This window comes from Talpa europaea, assembly GCF_964194135.1.
Source record: "Talpa europaea genome assembly, chromosome: 10".
In the NCBI taxonomy this organism is placed as follows: Eukaryota; Metazoa; Chordata; class Mammalia; order Eulipotyphla; family Talpidae; genus Talpa; species Talpa europaea.
Window position 1 is genome coordinate 9,867,837 of NC_140077.1, and position 20,456 is coordinate 9,888,292.

The 20,456-nt window shown below is 40.5% G+C and overlaps 1 protein-coding gene across 1 annotated transcript in view; it reads right to left on the bottom strand.

Annotated features, from left to right (window-relative positions):
* Window positions 1-5,682: 5,682 nt before the first annotated feature.
* ATRNL1 (attractin like 1) overlaps window positions 5,683-20,456 on the bottom strand; it is a gene marked incomplete at both ends in the record, with an annotated part of 464,603 nt that continues 449,829 nt past the window's right edge. The window contains one exon of the mRNA XM_084245317.1: window positions 5,683-5,807. Coding sequence (XP_084101443.1) covers window positions 5,683-5,807 — 125 coding nt within the window. The remainder of the gene's footprint in view (window positions 5,808-20,456) is intronic.

A 20,456-nucleotide genomic window follows, 5' to 3' on the forward strand; every position in this document is an offset into this window, starting at 1 on the left:
CTGTTCCAAGAATTTGCTCACTAATACTATTTTCCTGGGTGGATTTTCTGGAGCAGGGATCTCATATCTAACCACGCACACAGCCAGTTTAGAGAAGCTTATGCACAAGCAGCTATCCTGCTGGAGGGAAAATTTCACTTCTGCCAAAAATAAAATTGGTCAAACATTTTGATGGTGTGTGGAAGAGTGTTTCTGCAGCTGTCTTTGTCAGGGCTGGTTTCTGAACAATTAGGACTACTTTACTAAGAGAGGGATGCACTTTACAAAAGCTCATCCAAAGTGATGTTAGAGTTTCATACTTAGGAAGTGATATATTACTATTTGCTGTTTAAAGTCCAACATAATTTCACTTGCTATGACTATGTCAGGCACTATAATGCTAAACAAGTAGGGAATCACATCAGAATTTGGAGGGGGAGTTGCCTGTTTATCAGAAAGAGCTAACACTTAAAGCTGGAAGGATGTCTTCCCCGGCCTGGGCTGCTCACGGGTGGTTTCTATGAGAAGACCTCTACAGGATGCAGAAAAGTCAGTTTTGAGCAGAAATATTCAAATTTCCTGATAGCAACTGATCCACCATCAAAAAGCTACAGAAGCAGTGCTTTTTGTTATAAGAGAAAGGGACCCCAGGATTTAACTCTAAGCTCTACCTTCTTCACACACATCATCATCAGCGCCCTGCCCACATGATCTCCCTCCCTCTTTCTGAAAACTACTGGGAGTTGCCAGTCATGCTGGGCATGTTTCTCAAAGTAAAGTGGGCCAATCCACTGACTGATCTCGGCATCTTTTTTGGCTGTGACCTCTCTGAGGTGTGCTGGAGGACTGCCTGGGTATCACCATTCTGTCCCTGAGAGCACAGGTAGGGCTGACCTCAGTTGAGACCTCAGGTCAGGAGGGCCTGCCTTTGCCCTAAGCTCCAGAGAGGTCACAGTGAGTGGTCCTTCTGGGGGGCTGGAGGAATAAAAGCTTCTGGATCCTTTTTGGCTGCGCCTTCTCACTAACACTTGACTGAGCCCCATTAGAAACACTGACATAGGCTCGGATTCAGAGAGCAACATGGGACCAATCCTCCCAGCTTGCCCCAAAACAAGCAGACTTCTTAGACTATTCCTCTGCTAGGCCACAGCTGCACCAGGCTCAGAAATAGGACTGTTATTGCATGGAGAGCAATTTACATAAATACACCACACAGACTGGGCAGAGACCCTCAGTGATAGCTGGAATCCAGGCCACTGATGTTCTTGGGGGATTTGTCTTCCATTCTCAGGAATGTTCCAAGCTCCCAGCATGCCATTCAAAGAGGATGCGTAGAAAAGGCCAATAATTTATTTTTATCGGGTGAAGTGAGAAAGAAAAAAAATGTATTCTGAATTTGAAATTCACTAACACAAATTTTATCACCAAGTTTTAGATGGGGGAGGTTTCTACCAGGTGTTGGGGGCTTTTTCCACTGTGATCTTAAAAGGGTAAAGAAAAAAAAAGTAACAGAACTGCATTTGGCAGTGGATGTTGAAAGATTCGATGTTTTTATTTCAGTAATTAAATCCTTGATGAATAGCACACTCTATCATAAAATGTTGACTTTTTAAAGCAGGGTTGAACTTTTATACAATCTGTTTTAACACTGGCGCGCACACCTGTATACATATATACTGATAAGGTTCTTCTCTTCATTTAAAAAACTTGATAAAACTAACATGTTCTAAGTACACTCTGATGACAACGCTACTGTAACACCAACCAGATGGCTTGTATTCCTTGGAAAACTGTCCAAAGCATTTTGAATTAGTGATAACCTTATTATTTGAAGACATTCTTCTAACTGTAGATAAAGGCAACTCTTTGATCCAGCTTGGTTTCCCAAATTTGCTGAATCCTAAGACTCACTGCGGTGTTTATGAAACACAGGAATCTAATCCAGGTGCTTCTGAATCTTCATCTCCAGAGGTGACAGTGGAAACCTGCACTAAGCTGGTAATTCTGATGATCAACTAAGCTACAAACACCCTGGTAAAATGGCAAATGGACTTTGGAAGTTGATGATTTTTAAATGTGGGCAGAATTAGTTCACTGCATCACTTTAATTTTTAAAAACCCTTTATACAAAACACTTTTCAGAGCCTACTTTTAGGTTAAATGAAAAAAGATGGAGCATGATTAAGAACTAGATGGAAGGATTGAGCCCTTCTTGCTTGATTTGAATGTGAAAAGGACAATAAGGTTCCTGATTAAATGTCACCGAAGCAGTAAAAACAAAGTAAATAAATAAACTGTGTCTATTTTGAAAGAGTCACAGCCCCTATATATCAACCCAAATAAATCAAAGTAGGTTTTTCTTTTTTTTTAAAGAAATATCTATATCCTAGAAATACAGGAACTTTGTCAAGATTTTCATAAAATCTTCATTTGGAAAACCTACCTGGCTTTTACCTATGGCAAAAAATGAGAAATGAATAGATGAGTTCATAGAACAATTGGTAACAAAAAAGAGATGGGGCCATGATTGTCACCACAGCTACACAGCCTTGAGACCAGTTCATCCGTTATCTTTTAGCCTCATGGCAGCTCTGCAAGGTGGTATCCTATCCTCATTGGTGGAAGATCTGAGGCTTCAAATGCTTCAGAGTTGCCCAGAAACAGCCCAAACCTGGTTCCAAAGTCTGTCCTCAGGCCCACCCACCAGCCCACATGCTAAACGACACCGGTCAAGGGCCAGTCACTTCTAACTGGAATCCAAAGAAAATGAGACATTAGGCAGTGTAGCAAGTACTGATTGCACATTTAAATAACCTATTTCAAGTTTTCCTATTAAACATAATACTATGGTATATAACATACATTTTCTTTCTATGTGTATAGTACGGTAGGTTTTCATTGAAAAGCAATTTTGAGAATCCCAATCCTCTTAAAATTTATTAGGCCAAGCTGCAAGCATGTGCATCTCTTTCAACAAGAATTCTCTAGTTGTCCAAATAGTGTTGTCCCCAGGCTAATTTTTAAAATACCATTCTATTTAACCAAAACTTTTCATACTTGAATGAATAGAAATCCTGAAATCTAAAGATTGTTTCAAAGTCATTCTAAACTGAAATGTATAGAATTTCATTATGAGAAATTTTCAAGAGAATCAGTCATTTTAGTGTAACTTCATGGAGAAAAGACGCTTATTTACTTGTGATTTGATTAAAAAAAAAAAAGGAAGCTTCCAAAGTTAAAGTGTTTGGAATGTAGGGAAAAGGAAAGTAACAGATTGAAAGTAATTATCCTTACGGTCTTTTCAATCCACTTTACCTGAGGGTGAAGAGTAGTATTGCGAGTTAAAAGCTTTGATAAGTCAAGAAGACAGTGCATAATTATCACGGAGTTAGCTATATTTGGCCCAGAAAGGTAGAGTATGACTTTAACTTAACATTGCCTTATATCCCATCATTCACTAAAACTCAGATTTTTAACTTAAAAGAAGCCAATGGGATTTGAGGTGGATGAAGTCTGAGAATGCTTTCGCAGCAATATGGTTTTCTTAGCTTCTCTAAAAATATAACTGAAGTGGATTTTACAAACAATGCTACATGGGCTGTATTTTTGTTATGTAAACGTTTTCTCCTGACAATTGTTAGAGAATTAAACAAATCGGGCAATCGTTTTATTTTTTTAAATGATTATATTTTTATCATCATCAGTTTTGTCGATTTATTTTTCCAGGAGAAAAATCAACATGTAAGGGGTCCAAAAAAAAGAACCTAATAAAATTACTTGATTGTTTTTAGTAGATATTTACAAATTTCGTTCATTTTTTTTGAGAGAAAAAATATCAAAGGAGGAAAAAACAGCCAGCTCCATTATCCCAAAGAACCCACAGGCTATAGATAAAAATTACTCTAAGAATTCACCTTATTTTTAACGCATGGAAAATAGCAAAATTATCATGCCAACATAAGGAATAAGTACTCTAATTCATAAGTGCCTAATTATCAAAACAATGACATAGTCGCGATTAGATGCAACCTAGCAATCTTATATACGATGCAACTACATAGTGTATGATCATTCCTGTTATATATTACATTCCATCCTCATCAAATTAAGCTGCCTATGTATAAGTGGCATCATGAAATTAACATTTACTATCACAAGAGTGTTGGATCCCGCTACCGCACGACTGCAGCATGCACGTAACTATGCGTTAGCTGTAAACAGTAAAGTGTCATCACCTTCCAGAAATCCAGAGAACATGGAAAGTACATATATAGTACTAAACATCAATTATATTTAAATGACTGTCATATTGAACAAAAGTGTATCGAATACAGCAGTTTGGGATAACTCGGTCGCTGCTCTCTACACATATCCTTGTAGTGACCTTGAAATTAAGAAACTAAATTCCAAAGAAGACTTGTTACTGCCACTCAGCTCTAGTGAACTGCTGTCAACATGAGGACACAAGTGATTCCGTGTTTCAGTGTGGAGGCTGTTTTCTATCCTTTTCCTTTTCTGCCCTAATTCAGATTTTTGAATTAAGAATATGATGAATGCAGGCAACAACTACATTTATTTTTAAACTGGAGACTTTCTTTGATGCCGATGTGTTCATGTTAGAAATAAGAATACCGGAGATGCTTGCCAGTAAATGCTCTTCTCTATTCCAAGAGAAGGAGTTGGCAGGAAGGTACCTGTTATATAATAATTTGGGAGGCGATGTCTCTGAAACACTTCTCATAGCATTTGTAAAAGGTAGATATAACCTAGCAGCTTGCAGAGGAAGGTCGAAATAAGTCGATCTGTTCTTTTAAGAATGCAGATGGATCGTTCAGGTCTGATCCAATGATTCCGAGGCAATTAAAAATTACCATGTTGGAGGAGAAGTTTGCACACTGTAAAATAACATTTCAGTTCTTTGCGCGTTGTGGTATCAGAGGCTGGTTTTTGGAAGGAAGGGGAAACCTGATGACTGGACAGGCTTTTCCATGCTCTATCAGCTCTGATAATGAGTAAGGTAGTTGGCATGGGTGACAGGAATGTCCTCTTCACTCAGAATTCTAATACCCCTCCTGGGAAGTTGCACCATCCATTCATCCAATGGGCTCATTTTGGTCTGCATTCCAGTTAGGTGGAAAACTGTCACACTCTCAAACTTGTCCTATTGAACAAAAGTTTGGCCATGGTATAGTCATGTGCAATATTGAAATACATCCTATTAAATCAAAATCTTGCTTTTACATTTACAGTGAGATAAAACAGCATTTAAAGTCATTGCAATTTGTCGCCTGTTCATATACAAGTATTTAAGTTTACGTAGGAGGCAAAAACTGTACAAGTCTCATCATTCAGGCATTATAAAATGTCTTTCTTTAAAGTCTGGGGATATAAACAGTTTGGTTTATATGAATTACATATTTTTCATCTGCATTAAGAAACAATATACATTTTTTTCCAGAGTATTTTAACGTTATCTACGATAAGCCTAAGATAGTCGTCAAAACTGACATTATGGCCTGCGACCATCAATCAACACTGTAACTTTTATAAAATTCACGAACATTCTTTGGCCACTTGGGTCACTTGCCCATTTGGAGGGTACTGTACTTAGGCCCTGGGACCAAGGAGACTTGTCTCCCTCAGAGCTGAGGCCATGAACCATCTTCAAGAAGCCATTTACAAAGTCAAGCACTCGGAATATCCTCAGACACAAGTTCCTTGACGTGTTGAGAGGTGGTGCTTTCGATTTCTCACTCCTGAAGCCTTCTCTTTACTATCTGAAGGCTTCTGTTGTGAAATATCTATTAGGGCACTGGCTATTGCAAGACCTGGAAGAAAAGAAAAGAGGCATTTAAATGCTTGTTGGACATTTCTCAGCTGCTGACGGAGGAGGCTTAGTGCCTTGCATTGGATGGTTTGACATTAGGTTGTGGAACACTTAGCTGTTTATTGGAAGTAGTCAAGTAGCTTCTTTTTACTTAAAGTGTTCCTAGCCTGGTCATACGAACTTGACACATGAAGAAGAACAAGGGCTCAAAAAAGTTCACTGATCGTGACTCTGGATGTTCAAATCCAGGTGTGACAACTTTTCACACTCACTAGTGAAATCTCCCTACACCTTCTATGTCCAAACACAAATTCACTCTGTATGGGCAAGGAATTTTCAGCGTTATTATTTAAAAAGCAAAACAAAACCCTCAATGAATTAAGACTAAAAAAAAAAAAAAAGCACAGTTTTAGGTTTACAGAAAAATTGAACCAATATTTACAATGCAATTATTACTCAAGTCCAAGGATTTATTCTTGTGTTATAATTCTATGGGTTTTGACAAATGCATACTATCATATAGTCATTATTATTGCATCATACTGAACAGTTTCACTGCCTTAAAAATCACCTGTGCTTTATTCATTTATCCCTCCTCTGCCTCTCCACCTCTGGTAACCACTGATCTTTTTATTTATTTTTTTTTTTTATTATTTTTTTTTTTTAATAGAGGCATGCTTTATTTATTTGTTTGCTGGTTTGTTTGCTTGTTTTGTTTATACATGCACTGGGTACAGTCAGAAGTGCGGGAGGGAGGGTGAGAGAATTCACCAGAGCCAGAGCGGGGAGCAGAGCAGGCAGAAGGACCGAAGTACACTGCTGAGGGGAGCAGCGGGCGGCAGGAGAGGTCTGCGCGCCATGTGGGACCCTCCTCCGTTGGCCGGGGAGCAGCCGGGGATTGAACCGGCGCCGCAGAGGCCGCGCGCAGTTTCACAACCCAGCGCTCAACCGCTGCGCCACCAGGGAGGCCCCACCACTGATCTTTTTAAATGTCTCTATAGTTTTGTCTTTTCCAGAATGCCATGTAGTTGGAATCAGAGAGAATGTAGCCTTTTCAGACTGTATTATCTCACTGTATTATATGCCTGTAGGTTCCACCATATATTGTTTCTTGTTCAATGGCTTATTTCTTTTTATTGCTAAATAATATTTCATTGTCTGGATGCACAGTTTGTTTACCTCCTTCTCCACTGAAGGATATCTTCATTGCAATTTTTGAGAGTTATGAAAAAGGCTGTCATAACATCTATGTGCAATATTTTTGTGACATAGTCCTTAATTCACAAATGCCTAGGAAAAAGGTAGTAAGAACACATGGGTAAGACCGTGTTCTAGCTTTGTAAGAAAATGTCAAACTCTTCCCAAGTGGCTATGCCCTTTTGCATTCTCATCAGCAATAAATGAGGGTTCTTGTTGTGCCACACCTGCCCAGCACTTGTCGGTCTTGGATTTTAGTCATTCTCATAGTTGTATAGTTATATTTCATGGTTGTTTTAATTTGCAATTCCTTAGTAACACATGACATTGATTATCTTTCCATATGCTTATCTGTCACATGTATACCTTCTTAGTGAGGTGTCTATTCAGATTTTTGCCCACTTATTTTTGAAGTATGACTGCCATTATAGCATATTAGTTTCTGATATACAACATAATGTTTTGGTATTTATATTTTTGCATATTTTTAATTGAGTTATTGGCTTTCTTATTGCTGATTTTTAAGAATTTCCTTAAATTTTTAAGAATTTCCTTACTTGATAAGAGCAGGCATCTGAAATGATTTTTAAGAAAAAATGAATTTCCTTAAAAATCATTTCTCCTTAAAAATCATTTCTCCTTAAAAATCATTTCGGATGCCTGCTCTTATCAAGTAAGTATTTTGTAAAGATCTTCTCCCAGTCTGTGGTTGTCCTTTCATCCTCTTAAATTGTTTCTAAGAAAAAGTAAGACAGGGGTCTTTTTGGTGGTGCAGGTGGTTGAGTGCCGCGCTGTGAGGCTGTCGGCAGCCTCTGCAGCACGGGTTCAATCTTGGCCGGCCGGGGAGAAACCCACATGGCACAGCAGACCTCTCCTGTCTCCCCCGCTGCTCCCCTCAGCAGTGTATTTCTTCAGTCTGCCTGTTCTGTTCCCGCTCTGTCTCCGGTGCATCCTCTTACCCTCCCGCGTATCTGGCCTGTACCCCGGTTCTTATATAAAAATAAATAAATCTTAAAAAAAAAAAAGAAAAAGTAAGACAGCACTGGAGGGAGAGAGTTGTTATTTGAGCAAGTGAACATGGAAGAAAGACTATTCGTAGAATTTTAGCTGATAAATACCTTAAATATAAGAAAAGGACAGACCATAACATCAGACTAGCAATATAAAAGTAGGATCTCTAGCTATCAGAAGTAATTGAAATAATATTGTTTTGTTTCACTGGCTTTTCTGTTGATTGACAGGAATATCTGGTAAGATATTCAGAGATTTAAAGACTTTCCTAAAGTTGGACAAGTACTGGCTTGGCTGATACCCTGGTTTATCATGGCTGCACATGAATCATTTTCAGTTTCTGTTGAAACTCGTGTAATTCTTGGGTAAAACAAAATGTGCAAGTCATTGTCCTAAACCAAGAGCCCAGACAACCTGCTTTGTTTAAGACAAGGTCACCAAAGGACTTCCAGTTCATTGCCTAGCTCCAAAATCTTGGAGAACTGACTCTGAATTGAGCTAAACCGACCCCAAGCCCTCTTGATATGCTGCTCTGAGGCAGGCCTTGCTTCATGATCTTATCCTATGGAAGTTGTCACTGAGTTTCTTTATTTCTGTGGGTCAACTTATTTTAACTAAGGCTCAAATATGACATGGCTAGAGGAGAACTCCAGAAGTTTATGAAGAGAGAGACATGGGCATCAAGAGAGGCAAAACTGATACAAACAAGCGTGACTAGCCTCGTGCAGGGTTCTGAACATGAAGAGAGAAATGGGCTCAAGGGGTCTCACAGTCCCAAAAGATCCAGGAGGGGGGTCCTGCTGCAAACCACTGGGCTCCCTTGAAAAAGAGCCTGATGAAGGGAAATGCAAATCAAAACTACCATGAGATACCATCTTACACCAGTGAGAATGGCACATATTAAAAAAACTAGCAACAACAAATGTTGGCGAGGGTGTGGAGAAAAAGGAACTCTCCTGCACTGTTGGTGGGAGTGCAAACTGGTCCAACCACTATGGAGAGCTGTGTGGAGATTTCTGGACCTACTAAACATAGAGCTTCCATATGATCCAGCAATTCCACTCCTAGGTATTTACCCAAAGGACACAGAAACATCAATTCCAAAGAGCACCTGTACCCCTATGTTTATAGCAGCACTGTTTACAATAGCTAAGCTTTGGAAACAACCCAAATGCCCCCAAATAGATGACTGGATCAAGAAGATGTGGTACATATATACCATGGAATATTACTCAGCATTCAAAAAAGAGAAACACATGCAATTTACAGCAACATGGATGGCACCGGAAGGGATCATGCTCAGCGAAATAAGGCAGAAAGAAAAAGAAAAATACCGGATGGTCTCACTCATAGCAGGAATCTAGAAAACTTAAATAAGGCACCAGGAAAATGAATAACTATAAGAAAGTGAAAATCAAAATCAACAAAAAACTATGAACCAGAGACACTTTTTTTGGGGGGTGGGGGGCGGGAGGGGAGGGATTGGGGTCAGAATGGGGGGTTGGGGGGTTGCAATTGTATGGGAATATAAAAATAAAATTTATTATTTAAAAATAATTAAAAAGGGAAAAAATATTTGTTTGCAATTCCTGTTAAAAAAAAAAAAGAGCCTGATGATCTGCGATTCCCTTTACACCTGAGGATAGAGTCTGAAAGGGAGGAAGGGAGTAGGGTGAGAGTGGAGAGCTCAAGAGACTTTACTCTTCTTGTAGGATGTCTACAAAGGAAAGAGGTGACATGTTGATATAAGGGGAAGCAGCGAGGTCAGATAAAATATAGGTACAGTCACATGATCATCTGCATATACTTTAAAGGAAAAAGAAGCCTCATGTACATTAGAAAACAGAGATTTGGGAAAAGAGAAACTGACAGAGCTGGAGAGGGTAGGGATTAAAAAAATCCCAGTAATCACTATCTAGGCTGAAAGTCTTACCTATTTACCTTTTAAGGGTTGCCACCAAGTAACCTACTTAGATGTAATGAAAGGTCAAAGGTTTAAAGTTTAAATAAAGATTGATCTCTGAAGAGCACATAGGAACTTCTGATGGGTCAAATATAGATGCTTTAACCACTTCTGTTATGGAAAATATTTTTTCTTTGTTCTTTAATTGAGGGAGCTGAATCATAGTATGGTCTAAAAACATCACAGAGCACACTTGTGCTTACTAGAGTTCAGTTCAGGGGACCTGAAGTTTCCACAGATCTCCTGGTATACTTCTGTCATAATTTAAAACCTTCTGTTATTTCATTCTTGGCTCCATCTTATCCTGAGACTGCTAAGTATGACAGATAATATATGTTTCCTTTAAAGTGGACAGAAACTACTTGTGCAAATTTTCAATGATCATGGCATCCAAATATGAAATCACGTTATTCATCGAGCCATTGCCTGGTTTAATTCTGAGATGCTCTGAAAAATGATACTTTTCTATTACACATGGCTGCAAATATTGTTTTCCTTACCGAAGATATAGCCCCAGCAGACAAGTAAACAGTTTGAGTTGCCAAAATAGGAAATTCTATGCTCATCTGAAAGTGTCACTGTATCTCTGCAGTTTGGGTTACGTAAAGTACAGAGTTTAATGAAAGCAGTGTCTCTCACAGCACACCCTGGGTTTACTAATGATTCGCAAGCTTGGAAACACATTTGGTTGAAATAATAAATCATAAGCTGCATTTTGGTTCTTAATTTACAAATAAAATTGCAGATCGTGCTTATTTTTAATTTGATGGCTCTTGTCCTTTCAGTGAAAATGGGGCAGCCCACTGCGTTTTCAGGTTCTGTATGAATGGGGTGTGGATGTAGGAAGCCTTGCATCCCTGGGCGGTGACACTTGATTGTCCACCCCTTGTGCTCACAGAGGATGCTCAGAGGGCCACTTGCCCAGGTCTTTATCTCTGGGTGACCAAATGGTGTTTTTATTCAGATTTGTGTGTGTATCCCCCGCTACATCACAGCTTGTGGCACACCATGAGTCATTACGTTCAGAAATCCTGTCATTTAATTGTGAAAAGCACAGTGATTCTAACTGCAGGTGTGCACCTTAAGTGTCAACTTGTTGATCGTAAGTTTTTATTAATATTTTTGCATTTCTTCATATTTCAATATAACAACTTAAATAAAAAAACAAAAGCAGGAGTTGCTAGGTTCTTTTCAACCTACAAGAGGCCCTGGACACGAGAGAGAACAAGACAAAGTCTCTGTCTTCTTGAATGTACAGTGTGGGGAGGGTTCATTTAAAAAAGGGAGAGAGAAAGTCAAGAACTTTCTGTCACTGCCCTTCAGCACATTTTATTATTGTAGGGAATCAAATTTTCTTAATTGATAAGAAGTCAAGTCAGTGGCTATTTTGAAAAGCCAGATTTATTTTCTCTCCCCCCAGATGTAACATCCATATGAATAGTCAGACAAAGGCCAGACAGTATATAAAACAGAGTTCTGGCCCACAAGTGCCCAGGACACCAATCCTGTCTCTGTAATCACGAGCCCAGGAGCTGGCCTGCAAGGTCAGACCGGCAGGAAGTGACCGCTGTCTCTAGTAGCCATCCAGAAAGTTAAATGATCACCCTGGACCGATGATGGGTCCCAGCAAGGCCCTGAGTGATAACTTGACGCCTTCCTTATAATGTCCCTGCTGCCTACTCAGGACTAACCAGCAGAGGTCGCGCAGCAGTCCTGGGCCACAGAGGAGGGGGCCACCCTGCTGGCAGCCTCCAGAGGGGCACCTGCTCCTCCCCTTCCCCACACAGTTGCCGGCTTTGACGTTCTTGTTACAGCAAGTTCTAGAAAAGTACTTTCCACTTATTCTGATTTGGTTGGTCTTGGGTTTTTGTTTTTTTTTTAATATCAGCAACGAAAAGATGAAGGCGGTTTGAGAAACCTATCAATAAAATAAAGGCAACTCCTTCTGGTTTAGATTTCTCTAGAACTTTTCTCAGGTGAGCCACTTTCTGATGAAGACCTGGGCCTGGGCCTCGGAGGAAGTGCTTCCTCCCAGCAGGAGGCTGTGCGGTGGCCTGCAGTTAGTGTTCCCTTGAAATGAGGTCAGTCCAGAAGATCATTTTTCAAAACGTCACACAAATCATCTGATGAAATCCACTTACTGTGTTCTCGAGGCCTACCACAGTTTCTTGTTATCAAAGCAATACAATTAACTGGGGGAACAATTCATTATTTCAGACTCGTGGTCTAAAAGAATTTCATTTACCATGTCAAGAGGATGCCCAGAAGCTGCAGGTTGGCAGAATTTACATCAAAACAGGCCAGTAGATTCAATAAAAATGCTGGGGTTTAAGTATTTATTAAAAGCTTTACCTTTTTTGCACTTTTTGTTATTAAATACTAGACACTGTGACATTTAGATTATTCAAATGCGAATTATCAACCTCAGAGGAAAGAGAGAACCGTCTTCCTCCTGTCTCTTGTTCCTTTCTCCACGGCCTCTTGGTGGCTGAGGTGACGATTGCTGCCAGGCTGATCAGGGTTGCCCAGGGCAGGGCCAGCTGTGAGGTGGCACAGCCTGTGGGACCCAGATTCCCTCCAGAATTCCGGCACTACTTAGTAGCTACTGGCTTGAATGCCAACAATTACCACAGATACTTTGTAAACAATTAGAAGATACACCCAAACCAGACCTTTACCCACAACCTCAGACAAAAACCAATATTTTCATCTTAACATTTAAGAACTTCCCCACTAAGCATTCAGCTATGCCCTAAAGAGAAAGGAATGGAAACCAACATCTACCTTTTTAAAATGGTAAGTAGATCTTTTTAAACCACTAAATATGCAACAAAAACCACCCAGGAGAAGCATCTGGAATTTAGTTATCTTTAGTAAAACTCTAGATTTTCCTAATGGAAGTAAAATGGTAATAGTAGGCTCCAGCAGTAACACTCTAATCATAAAATTACTGATGTGTGTTTTTTTACAATTATGCAGAACAATTAATAAGTACAGTAATAAAATACTGCCCATCAAATGAAATTGCCTTGGAAAAGAACATTCTCACTTTATATACAAACATAGCGCTTCCAATTCACATTTGAACAAAGCCTTGGAAAAGTCATTCATTTTGAAATGCTTTCCTCTCAAGTCTGTGTAAAAGCAGGCACCACTATATATTTTAATTTTCCAGGAAAACAGCTTCATTAGGCGTGAAAGGTTAATTGCAGGTTTAAGTAGGGCTCAGGGAACGGTGCGGGGTCTGTAGTGAATTGCACAGCCTGTATCGGGACGGCTTGAATGAGTGCTGTAAACTGTTTGCCCTGCTGAAATGTTTTACTACCTCATTTACTATCTGTCTTCTTTTACGGCTTGTATTTGTAGTTCTTCTAAACCCTTAATGGCTACAGTTTTATTTCACTGTAATCAGATTTAAATGGAAATACCATGCTGGGATGTTTAAACGTTTTCCCTCTGATTGTATATAGCTACATACTACCATTCAGAGTCCTGGCTATCCTTCACATGGTTAAGAAAGTGACTTTGGGAAACTTTGATGTTGCATAGACTCCAGCTATTGTGCAGACTTAATTTAACATTCAGTGTGGCCACCCTTGCCTCTCTGCAGCTAAGGCTGGATGCGTAATTAGAAAATATGCATTTCCATTTTAATTTGTCTGCTGGAAGGCCAGCACAACTGAAGTCATTATTAGGCAAAACTCCAAAGGTTACACTGTTGAACAAAAATTGAAATACTTCAAGTGCTGAAGACACTGGAATGACAAATGCACTAGTCCTATTTGTCTGACAGTTTAGAGAAATATTTCCCTTCACCTACTAAAATCCAACGACAACGACAGATGCCAATGTTTAAATACAAATGACAATTGTATTCTAGCTTTCAAATTTTGCTTGGCCTTTGATACACCATAATATTAGAAACTTTCATTTAAACATACTGGTGTAATTCCACAAAATGCAGACCTACTCCAGACCACGGCCGCCACTTTCTAGAACATTCCTGAGCAGCACCTATACTTGAGGTGGATTGTTCTCTCCTTGGTTAAGTGTCCTGAGTACATCATAACCATTACTGCTTCAAGTTATTGTTTAATGCCAATTTCATGGTTCATAACAAGTAAAGCTTCCTTTAGATCTTGTCAGTTCTCATTTGAATTACATACATGGAGATTTTACCGGGCTCATTTAAAATATTTTGGGTTTTTTTAGACACAAACCTTAAAACAATCAGCTTCACAGTTGCCTTCCCATGTTAGTGGATGAATTTCCACTGAGAACTTCCTCTTTCTTAGTCGATGGGGGAAATATTTTCTACTTTCTATTAAAAAATTGGATTCATAATACTATCTTATTTAAGTCCTAAATCATCCTTCATTTAATTATTGTTCTTAAAGAAATCAAACTATTAGTTTTATGACAATAAGAATATTTCATTTTCCACTAGCATATCTAGTAGTAAAAAGTTATTAGTTGCCTTAAATTAAATAGTATATTTGAAAGTATTTTATAAATCATTAATTATTTTACATAGTTACTAATGTCACTCTAAGAAAACAATCAGTTACTACTAACAATAACAAATCATAGTTAATTTATGCCAGAAAACACCCAAGTCCAGAAAATACCAATGTCCTAAGGATTAAAAAGCTGTTTGAAAAGCAAATCACTTCACTTATCTGTTGTTTCTCGAGTACCCACACTGGAGGTGCTGCTCTGGTTCCTAATACTGGTAATGAATAAGACAGACCAGACATGAGACTTTCTGTACCCGATGCAGCTTACATTATAGTGGATCGAGTTCATGTATTCTTTTGATCAAGTTATTGTGAAGATTAAATGTAAGTGATTAAGAAAAGTGCTTGACACACAGGTGCTCAAAAGTGATAATCATTATCACCATCATCATCATGGAGTGAGAAGTATGAAATCAAAGAAGCAGCAACAGCAGATAAAAAGCAAGATTTTGCCCTTTAGTATATCTCATTCATTCAAAACCAGTGCGCCTGGGCCTCCCCGGTGGTGCAGCGGTTGAGCACTGGGTTGCAAAACTGCCCGCAGCCTCTGCAGCACTAGTTCAATTCCCGGGCTGCTCCCCAGCCACCGGAGGAGGGTCCCACATGGCTCACAGACCTCTCCTGCTGCCCGCTGCTCCCCTCAGCAGTGTACTTCGGTCCTTCTGTCTGTTCTGCTCCCTGTTCTGGCTCTGGTGAATTCTCTCACCCTCCTGCGCTTCTGACTGTACCCAGTGCTTGTATAAATAAATAAATAAATCCTTAAAAAAAAAGAATTCTTTCAGGAGTGAAACACTTTTAAAAAAACAAAAAACAAAAACAAAACCAGTGTGCCTACTGTGTGCATTATTAAATAAACAACAAAAGTTGATAGAAAGATGGACTCAAAGACTCCCAGAACATCAATGTAGAGCAACATGGTAAGGGGTGATATTGTATTCAGTCCTCAAGTCAGAATGATTTCGATGCCTTGGATAATAAAAGAGAGAATTGTTCATGAAGTTATAGAAAATTTATATTTGCTGCCTACTCCCTAAGGAATATGAAAAGAAATTAAAATGATAACAGCCAAATAGAAAATGACAACATTCAACAGAGAAACATTGCTTATATTAAGATGCTCTTATTTTTAGATATACTACAAATAATTAACCTTTATCTTCTAGTGTTAAAACGATGCACTTGCACTCATTATCTAGGTTTTCCACAGAACTATTCTATTCAGGTGGGTCAGAAAGTATTTTTATCTGTGCTCTGCCGTGGCCAAAGGGCGGCACAGAGCAATGCAATGATGGTTCAGGCTCACACAGCGGGTGGGGTGGTGAGACCTGAACCCAGGGCTGAGCTCTGCACTCTGCTCACTTTATAGCCATTGGAAGGAAAATGCTGTTTTGATACAAATGATAAGACATGATTCTGAGCTGAGAGAAAAAAAAAATCACTGGGGGTGGGGTGGGGAAGTCATTTATGATCAAAAGCATTAAGCAATGCTGAAGGCAACAGAAACAGCAGCGAGGAAAGTGATCTACTCTGCTGTTAATACTGGTTGAGTGCTTACTATGTGCAGGCGTTGCCCTCAGCACTTTGCATGCATTATTTTCTCCACGTGTGCAGACAGGAGTGGATGATGATAAGGGTTACATTGGTAAACATGTAGTGAGGGCATATTGCAAGCAGCCTTGTTGACGTTGGCTGTTCTCAGAGTTTCCAAATACCACTGAGTTCTGGCAAAGATGTGGAGTTCTCAGATTTTCTAACAATTGCACTGTGAAAAATCAGTGTGTGTGTGTGTGTGTGTGTGTGTGTGTGTGTGTGTGTTTTGGGGGTCAAAGTCTCCCTGGCAATGTGGTCTCTGAGCTGAGGATTGAAATGGGATAGCAACTAGCATTGATGCATTGGAAAACTGAAGGATGCTGGCCTGAGGCAGGTGGTATGTTCCTGGTGGAGAGAACTAGAAATTCAACAGCATGGAGAGAGAGGGTACTTGGAAGTTCAGTACATTTGCTATGGGCAGAGCACAGATGCAAAGGGGAGGATGGGTAGGGAGGAGAAAGAGAGGCAGGCAGAAGGGAGCCCATGGAATGGTCTTAGTTGCCAAACTAGGAAATTGGCTTTTAATCTGCAAGCCAGAAGCAAGCAAAACAAAACATGGGATGAGATTTTAAGGAATGGAGGGGAATTATTAGACTTTTATTTCAAAGAGACAGGTCTAGTGGTAGCATGGAAGACAGGCTGGAGTGGGGGTGAGGCTACTATAAACAGGTAAGAAAGTGGCAATACAGAGAAAGAAAAGGGATGAATAGGACAGATACAGGAGAGAGTAATGTGGGAGATGAAAAATAGGAAGGTGTCTCCTTATTGGGGTCAGGATGCATGTGTACAAAAAGGGGAGAAGAGGAGCAGGAGTTGTTCTGTGTAGTTCTTCAGGGAACAGATGGTGATGTTTCTGCCACCTTCAGCTGGGGTTTCGGTGGTTGCCTTGAGCAATGACATCTAGATGGCAGGTAGGAGATGATCAGGTAAGAAGGTACAGTCCCTTCCAGACCACTTTGGGGCAGAAAAACTCACAACACTGTTCTGGTGTCATTAGCAGGTACTACTTCTGGGCAGCAAATCTCCACGGGGGGCGGGGTGGGCTACAAATTTTGGGAGGGCAGAAGTGTCTCACTGGGGTAGAGGAGGCTGCGTTGGTGGAAAGACTAAAATAAGAAGGAGAAAAGACCAAGGAGCGCACTGTCAGTGGAGGAGGGAGCCCAGGAGAATGTACAAACACCCAGAGGAAAAAGCCAGGACTGAGATGGTCCACAGCCCCTGAGAAGTCAGTGGCTACTTAACAACTGGTCAATCCTGTTTCTGTTTGCAACACATAAGCCCAAGAATTCCATGACAACTGTAGGCCATCTGAGTTTGTGGCTTCCAAGCTTTTCTTGATTTGAAATTCAGAACACCCCCTGAGAGATTTCTCTTGGAAGGATGTTGGAGTAGGTGGCTGCTAAGGTCACTCCTGGCTCTACAAATTTATGACTGCGGCTGCCATTCTTGTAGCAGCCCATCAGCAAGGACCAGACATGGCTGCTGCCCCCCCGCCCCCTTAGCTGCTCTGCTTTCATATGGGCTCCTGCAAGGCAGCAGAGTGGGCGTCATATGTATCACTGTAAAGTCAGGGGCCAGGCTGCATTCAAGAATTTCTCTCTAGAAATAGGGATGTGGTTTTGCTCATTAAGGACTTACAAAGGAACGAACATGTTTTGGCCAGAATGAGAACCATGCTGTTAATATTAGATACGGTTGGTACTGACTGTTAGGTGTGGTTTCTGTGATGCCACTAACATTGGCCAAGAAATTGGCTGTAAGTCTTCTACCAGCAAAGTGAAGGGGCTGGGCAGTGTCAAGGAATAGCTTGGGATGTGGTCTTATGTCTGGCAATCTCTGAACAACCTGATAGAAATCTTCTAGTTTTCTAATTCCTCGCATTATGACATAATTTTGTTTTTGTAACTTGCTGGCCCTTCACAAAGGAAACACCTTGAAGCAGGGACTATGCTTTTATCCCTCCTCCTATCCCAGTGCTTCATCGCAGATGGAAGGTCAGTAAGAACTCTGGGAATGAGAATGAAATGATGTATGAGGGTGCTGTGTGCTGCTAAGGAAGTGAATTCTGATTCAAAGTCTGAGTATTGTTCTATTTTAAAGGTGTTTGGAAATAAGGGCTAACCTTCTTGTTTTTCTTTAATCCTTGTACTTAGTGGCAGAGGATTTACCTAGTGGAGCATAAGGCAGCGTTGAGGTGTAAATACCACTTCCCCAGTGTGGCTAGAGTTAATCTATTCTCCAAGAAAGGTGGAGAAGGGCCAACTTTGGGCCGGGGTGCCACTGAGCTCCCTAAGTGTTCACGCCCTTTGCTCACACCCTTTTGATGAAAAGTTGAAATGGCTGCCATACTAGCATGGCATCAAAGCTTTAGCCATTCAACTCTCCCTGACTGTCTTTGGAAAGTCTTTTAGTATTTTATTTTATTTTTTTATTTTTAAAGATTTATTTTTATTTATTTACACAAGCACTGGGTACAATCAGAAGCATGGGAGGGTGAGAGAATTCACCAGAGCCAGAGCGGGGAGCAGAGCAGGCAGACTGAAGAAACACACTGCTGAGGAGAGCAGCGGGCGGCAGGAGAGGTCTGCGAGCCATGTGGGACCCTCGCCTGGCGGCCGGGGAGCAGCCGGGGATCGAACCGGCGCTGCAGAGGCTGCGGGCAGCTTCGCAACCCAGCGCTCAACCGCTGGGCCACCGGGGAGGCCCGTCTTTTAGTATTTTAAATCAGCTTTGGAAGTACCACCATAAGTGTCTCTTGGTTCCTTCCCCAAAAGGAAAGTTTAGTTCATTTTTCATGTTCTGATCTCCTTCCCTTTCACCCACTCCCTTTTCTCTCTCTCTCCCTGGACATATGTGCAAAGTTAGATCTAAAATGAATTATTTTTCAAAACTTACATAGCTATTTATAAGAAACTAGATTAAAATTTAAATCAGGGGCTTCCCCGGTGGCGCAGCGGTTGAGCGCTGGGTTGCGAAGCTGCCCGCAGCCTCTGCAGCACCGGTTCGATCCCCGGCTGCTCCCCGGCCACCGGAGGAGGGTCCCACATGGTGCGCAGACCTCTCCTGCCGCCCGCTGCTCCCTTCAGCAGTGTACTTCGGTCCTTCTGCCTGCTCTGCTCCCCGCTCTCGCTCTGGTGAATTCTCTCACCCTCCCGCGCTTCTGACTGTACCCAGTGCTTGTATAAATAAATATAGCTTTAAAAAACAAATAAATAAATCTTGAAAAAAAAATTTAAATCAAGGTTAAACAGTGTTGAGTGGTGCTGTGAATCATTGCTTTCCATAGCATTTCAAGTATGTGAGAGTATAGGAGACAGCTACAAAGATAACAATATCACATAGCACATTATACTGCATTGAATATATATTTTTAAAGATTTATTTATTTATATAAGAGTTGGGGTATAGGACAGAGGTGCGGGAGGGTGAGAGAATTCACCGGAGCGAGAGCGGGGAGCAGAACAGCCCGACGGGCCAAAAGCACTGTTGAGGGGAGCAGCGGGCAAGACAGGAGAGGTCTGCCACACCATGTGGGTTGCTCCCTGGCCGGCAGGGAATCAAACCCACACTGTAGAGGCTGCGGACAGCTTCACAGTGCTGTGCTCAACCTGCTGCACCACCAGGGAGGCCCTATACTGCATTGAATATTAAAAGACAAGTTACCAACTGAAAAATGAATTTCAGTATTGTCCAAGGGTGATGTTTCTGCTCCCCTAAATTCACTGCAGTCAAATATTCTTTTGAGTTCAACATTAAAAGTAATTGAAAGTATACAACTATCTCTGCAAAGTCAAAATATTATTTTAACAAACTCCAATAGTAAAGCAAATTCATGCCTTTTATATAAAACTCCAAGATTATAGCAAAATTGGGAGGAAAAAATAGGTAAAATTATGCAAATCCTCACTTCTAGCTATTTAGATAAAGTGGAAGAGAAAACTGCTGTACAGAATTATGATTTCCCATTAATATTATTATAAATTGCTTAGACCTTACCAAAAGTTATTACAGATAATTTAATGGCCAAAGGCATTTTAACAAAAACAGATACGTCTGTAGCCAAATTGATCCTTGATAAATCTCCTTTGTGGGAGGAAAAGACAGGCTAGTTGGACAGTGTATTTCTCAAAACCGACTTCAAACCATTCCTCTGATGTTTGCTAAGTGATCTAGGACCCCAGATACTACGCATTCTCTCCAGTAATTCAAAACAGGGGCCTTTGGGAAGCAGTTTGTTTAAATGACCTCCTTTAATCTAACAGAGGATAGTATAAAAGAAACCTCATTCTCTGAAGCAATTTTGAGAATCTGACTGAGAATGTCCCATAAATGCTGACCCTTCTGAGTGAAAAAAAGTATCATTTCGTCCCAC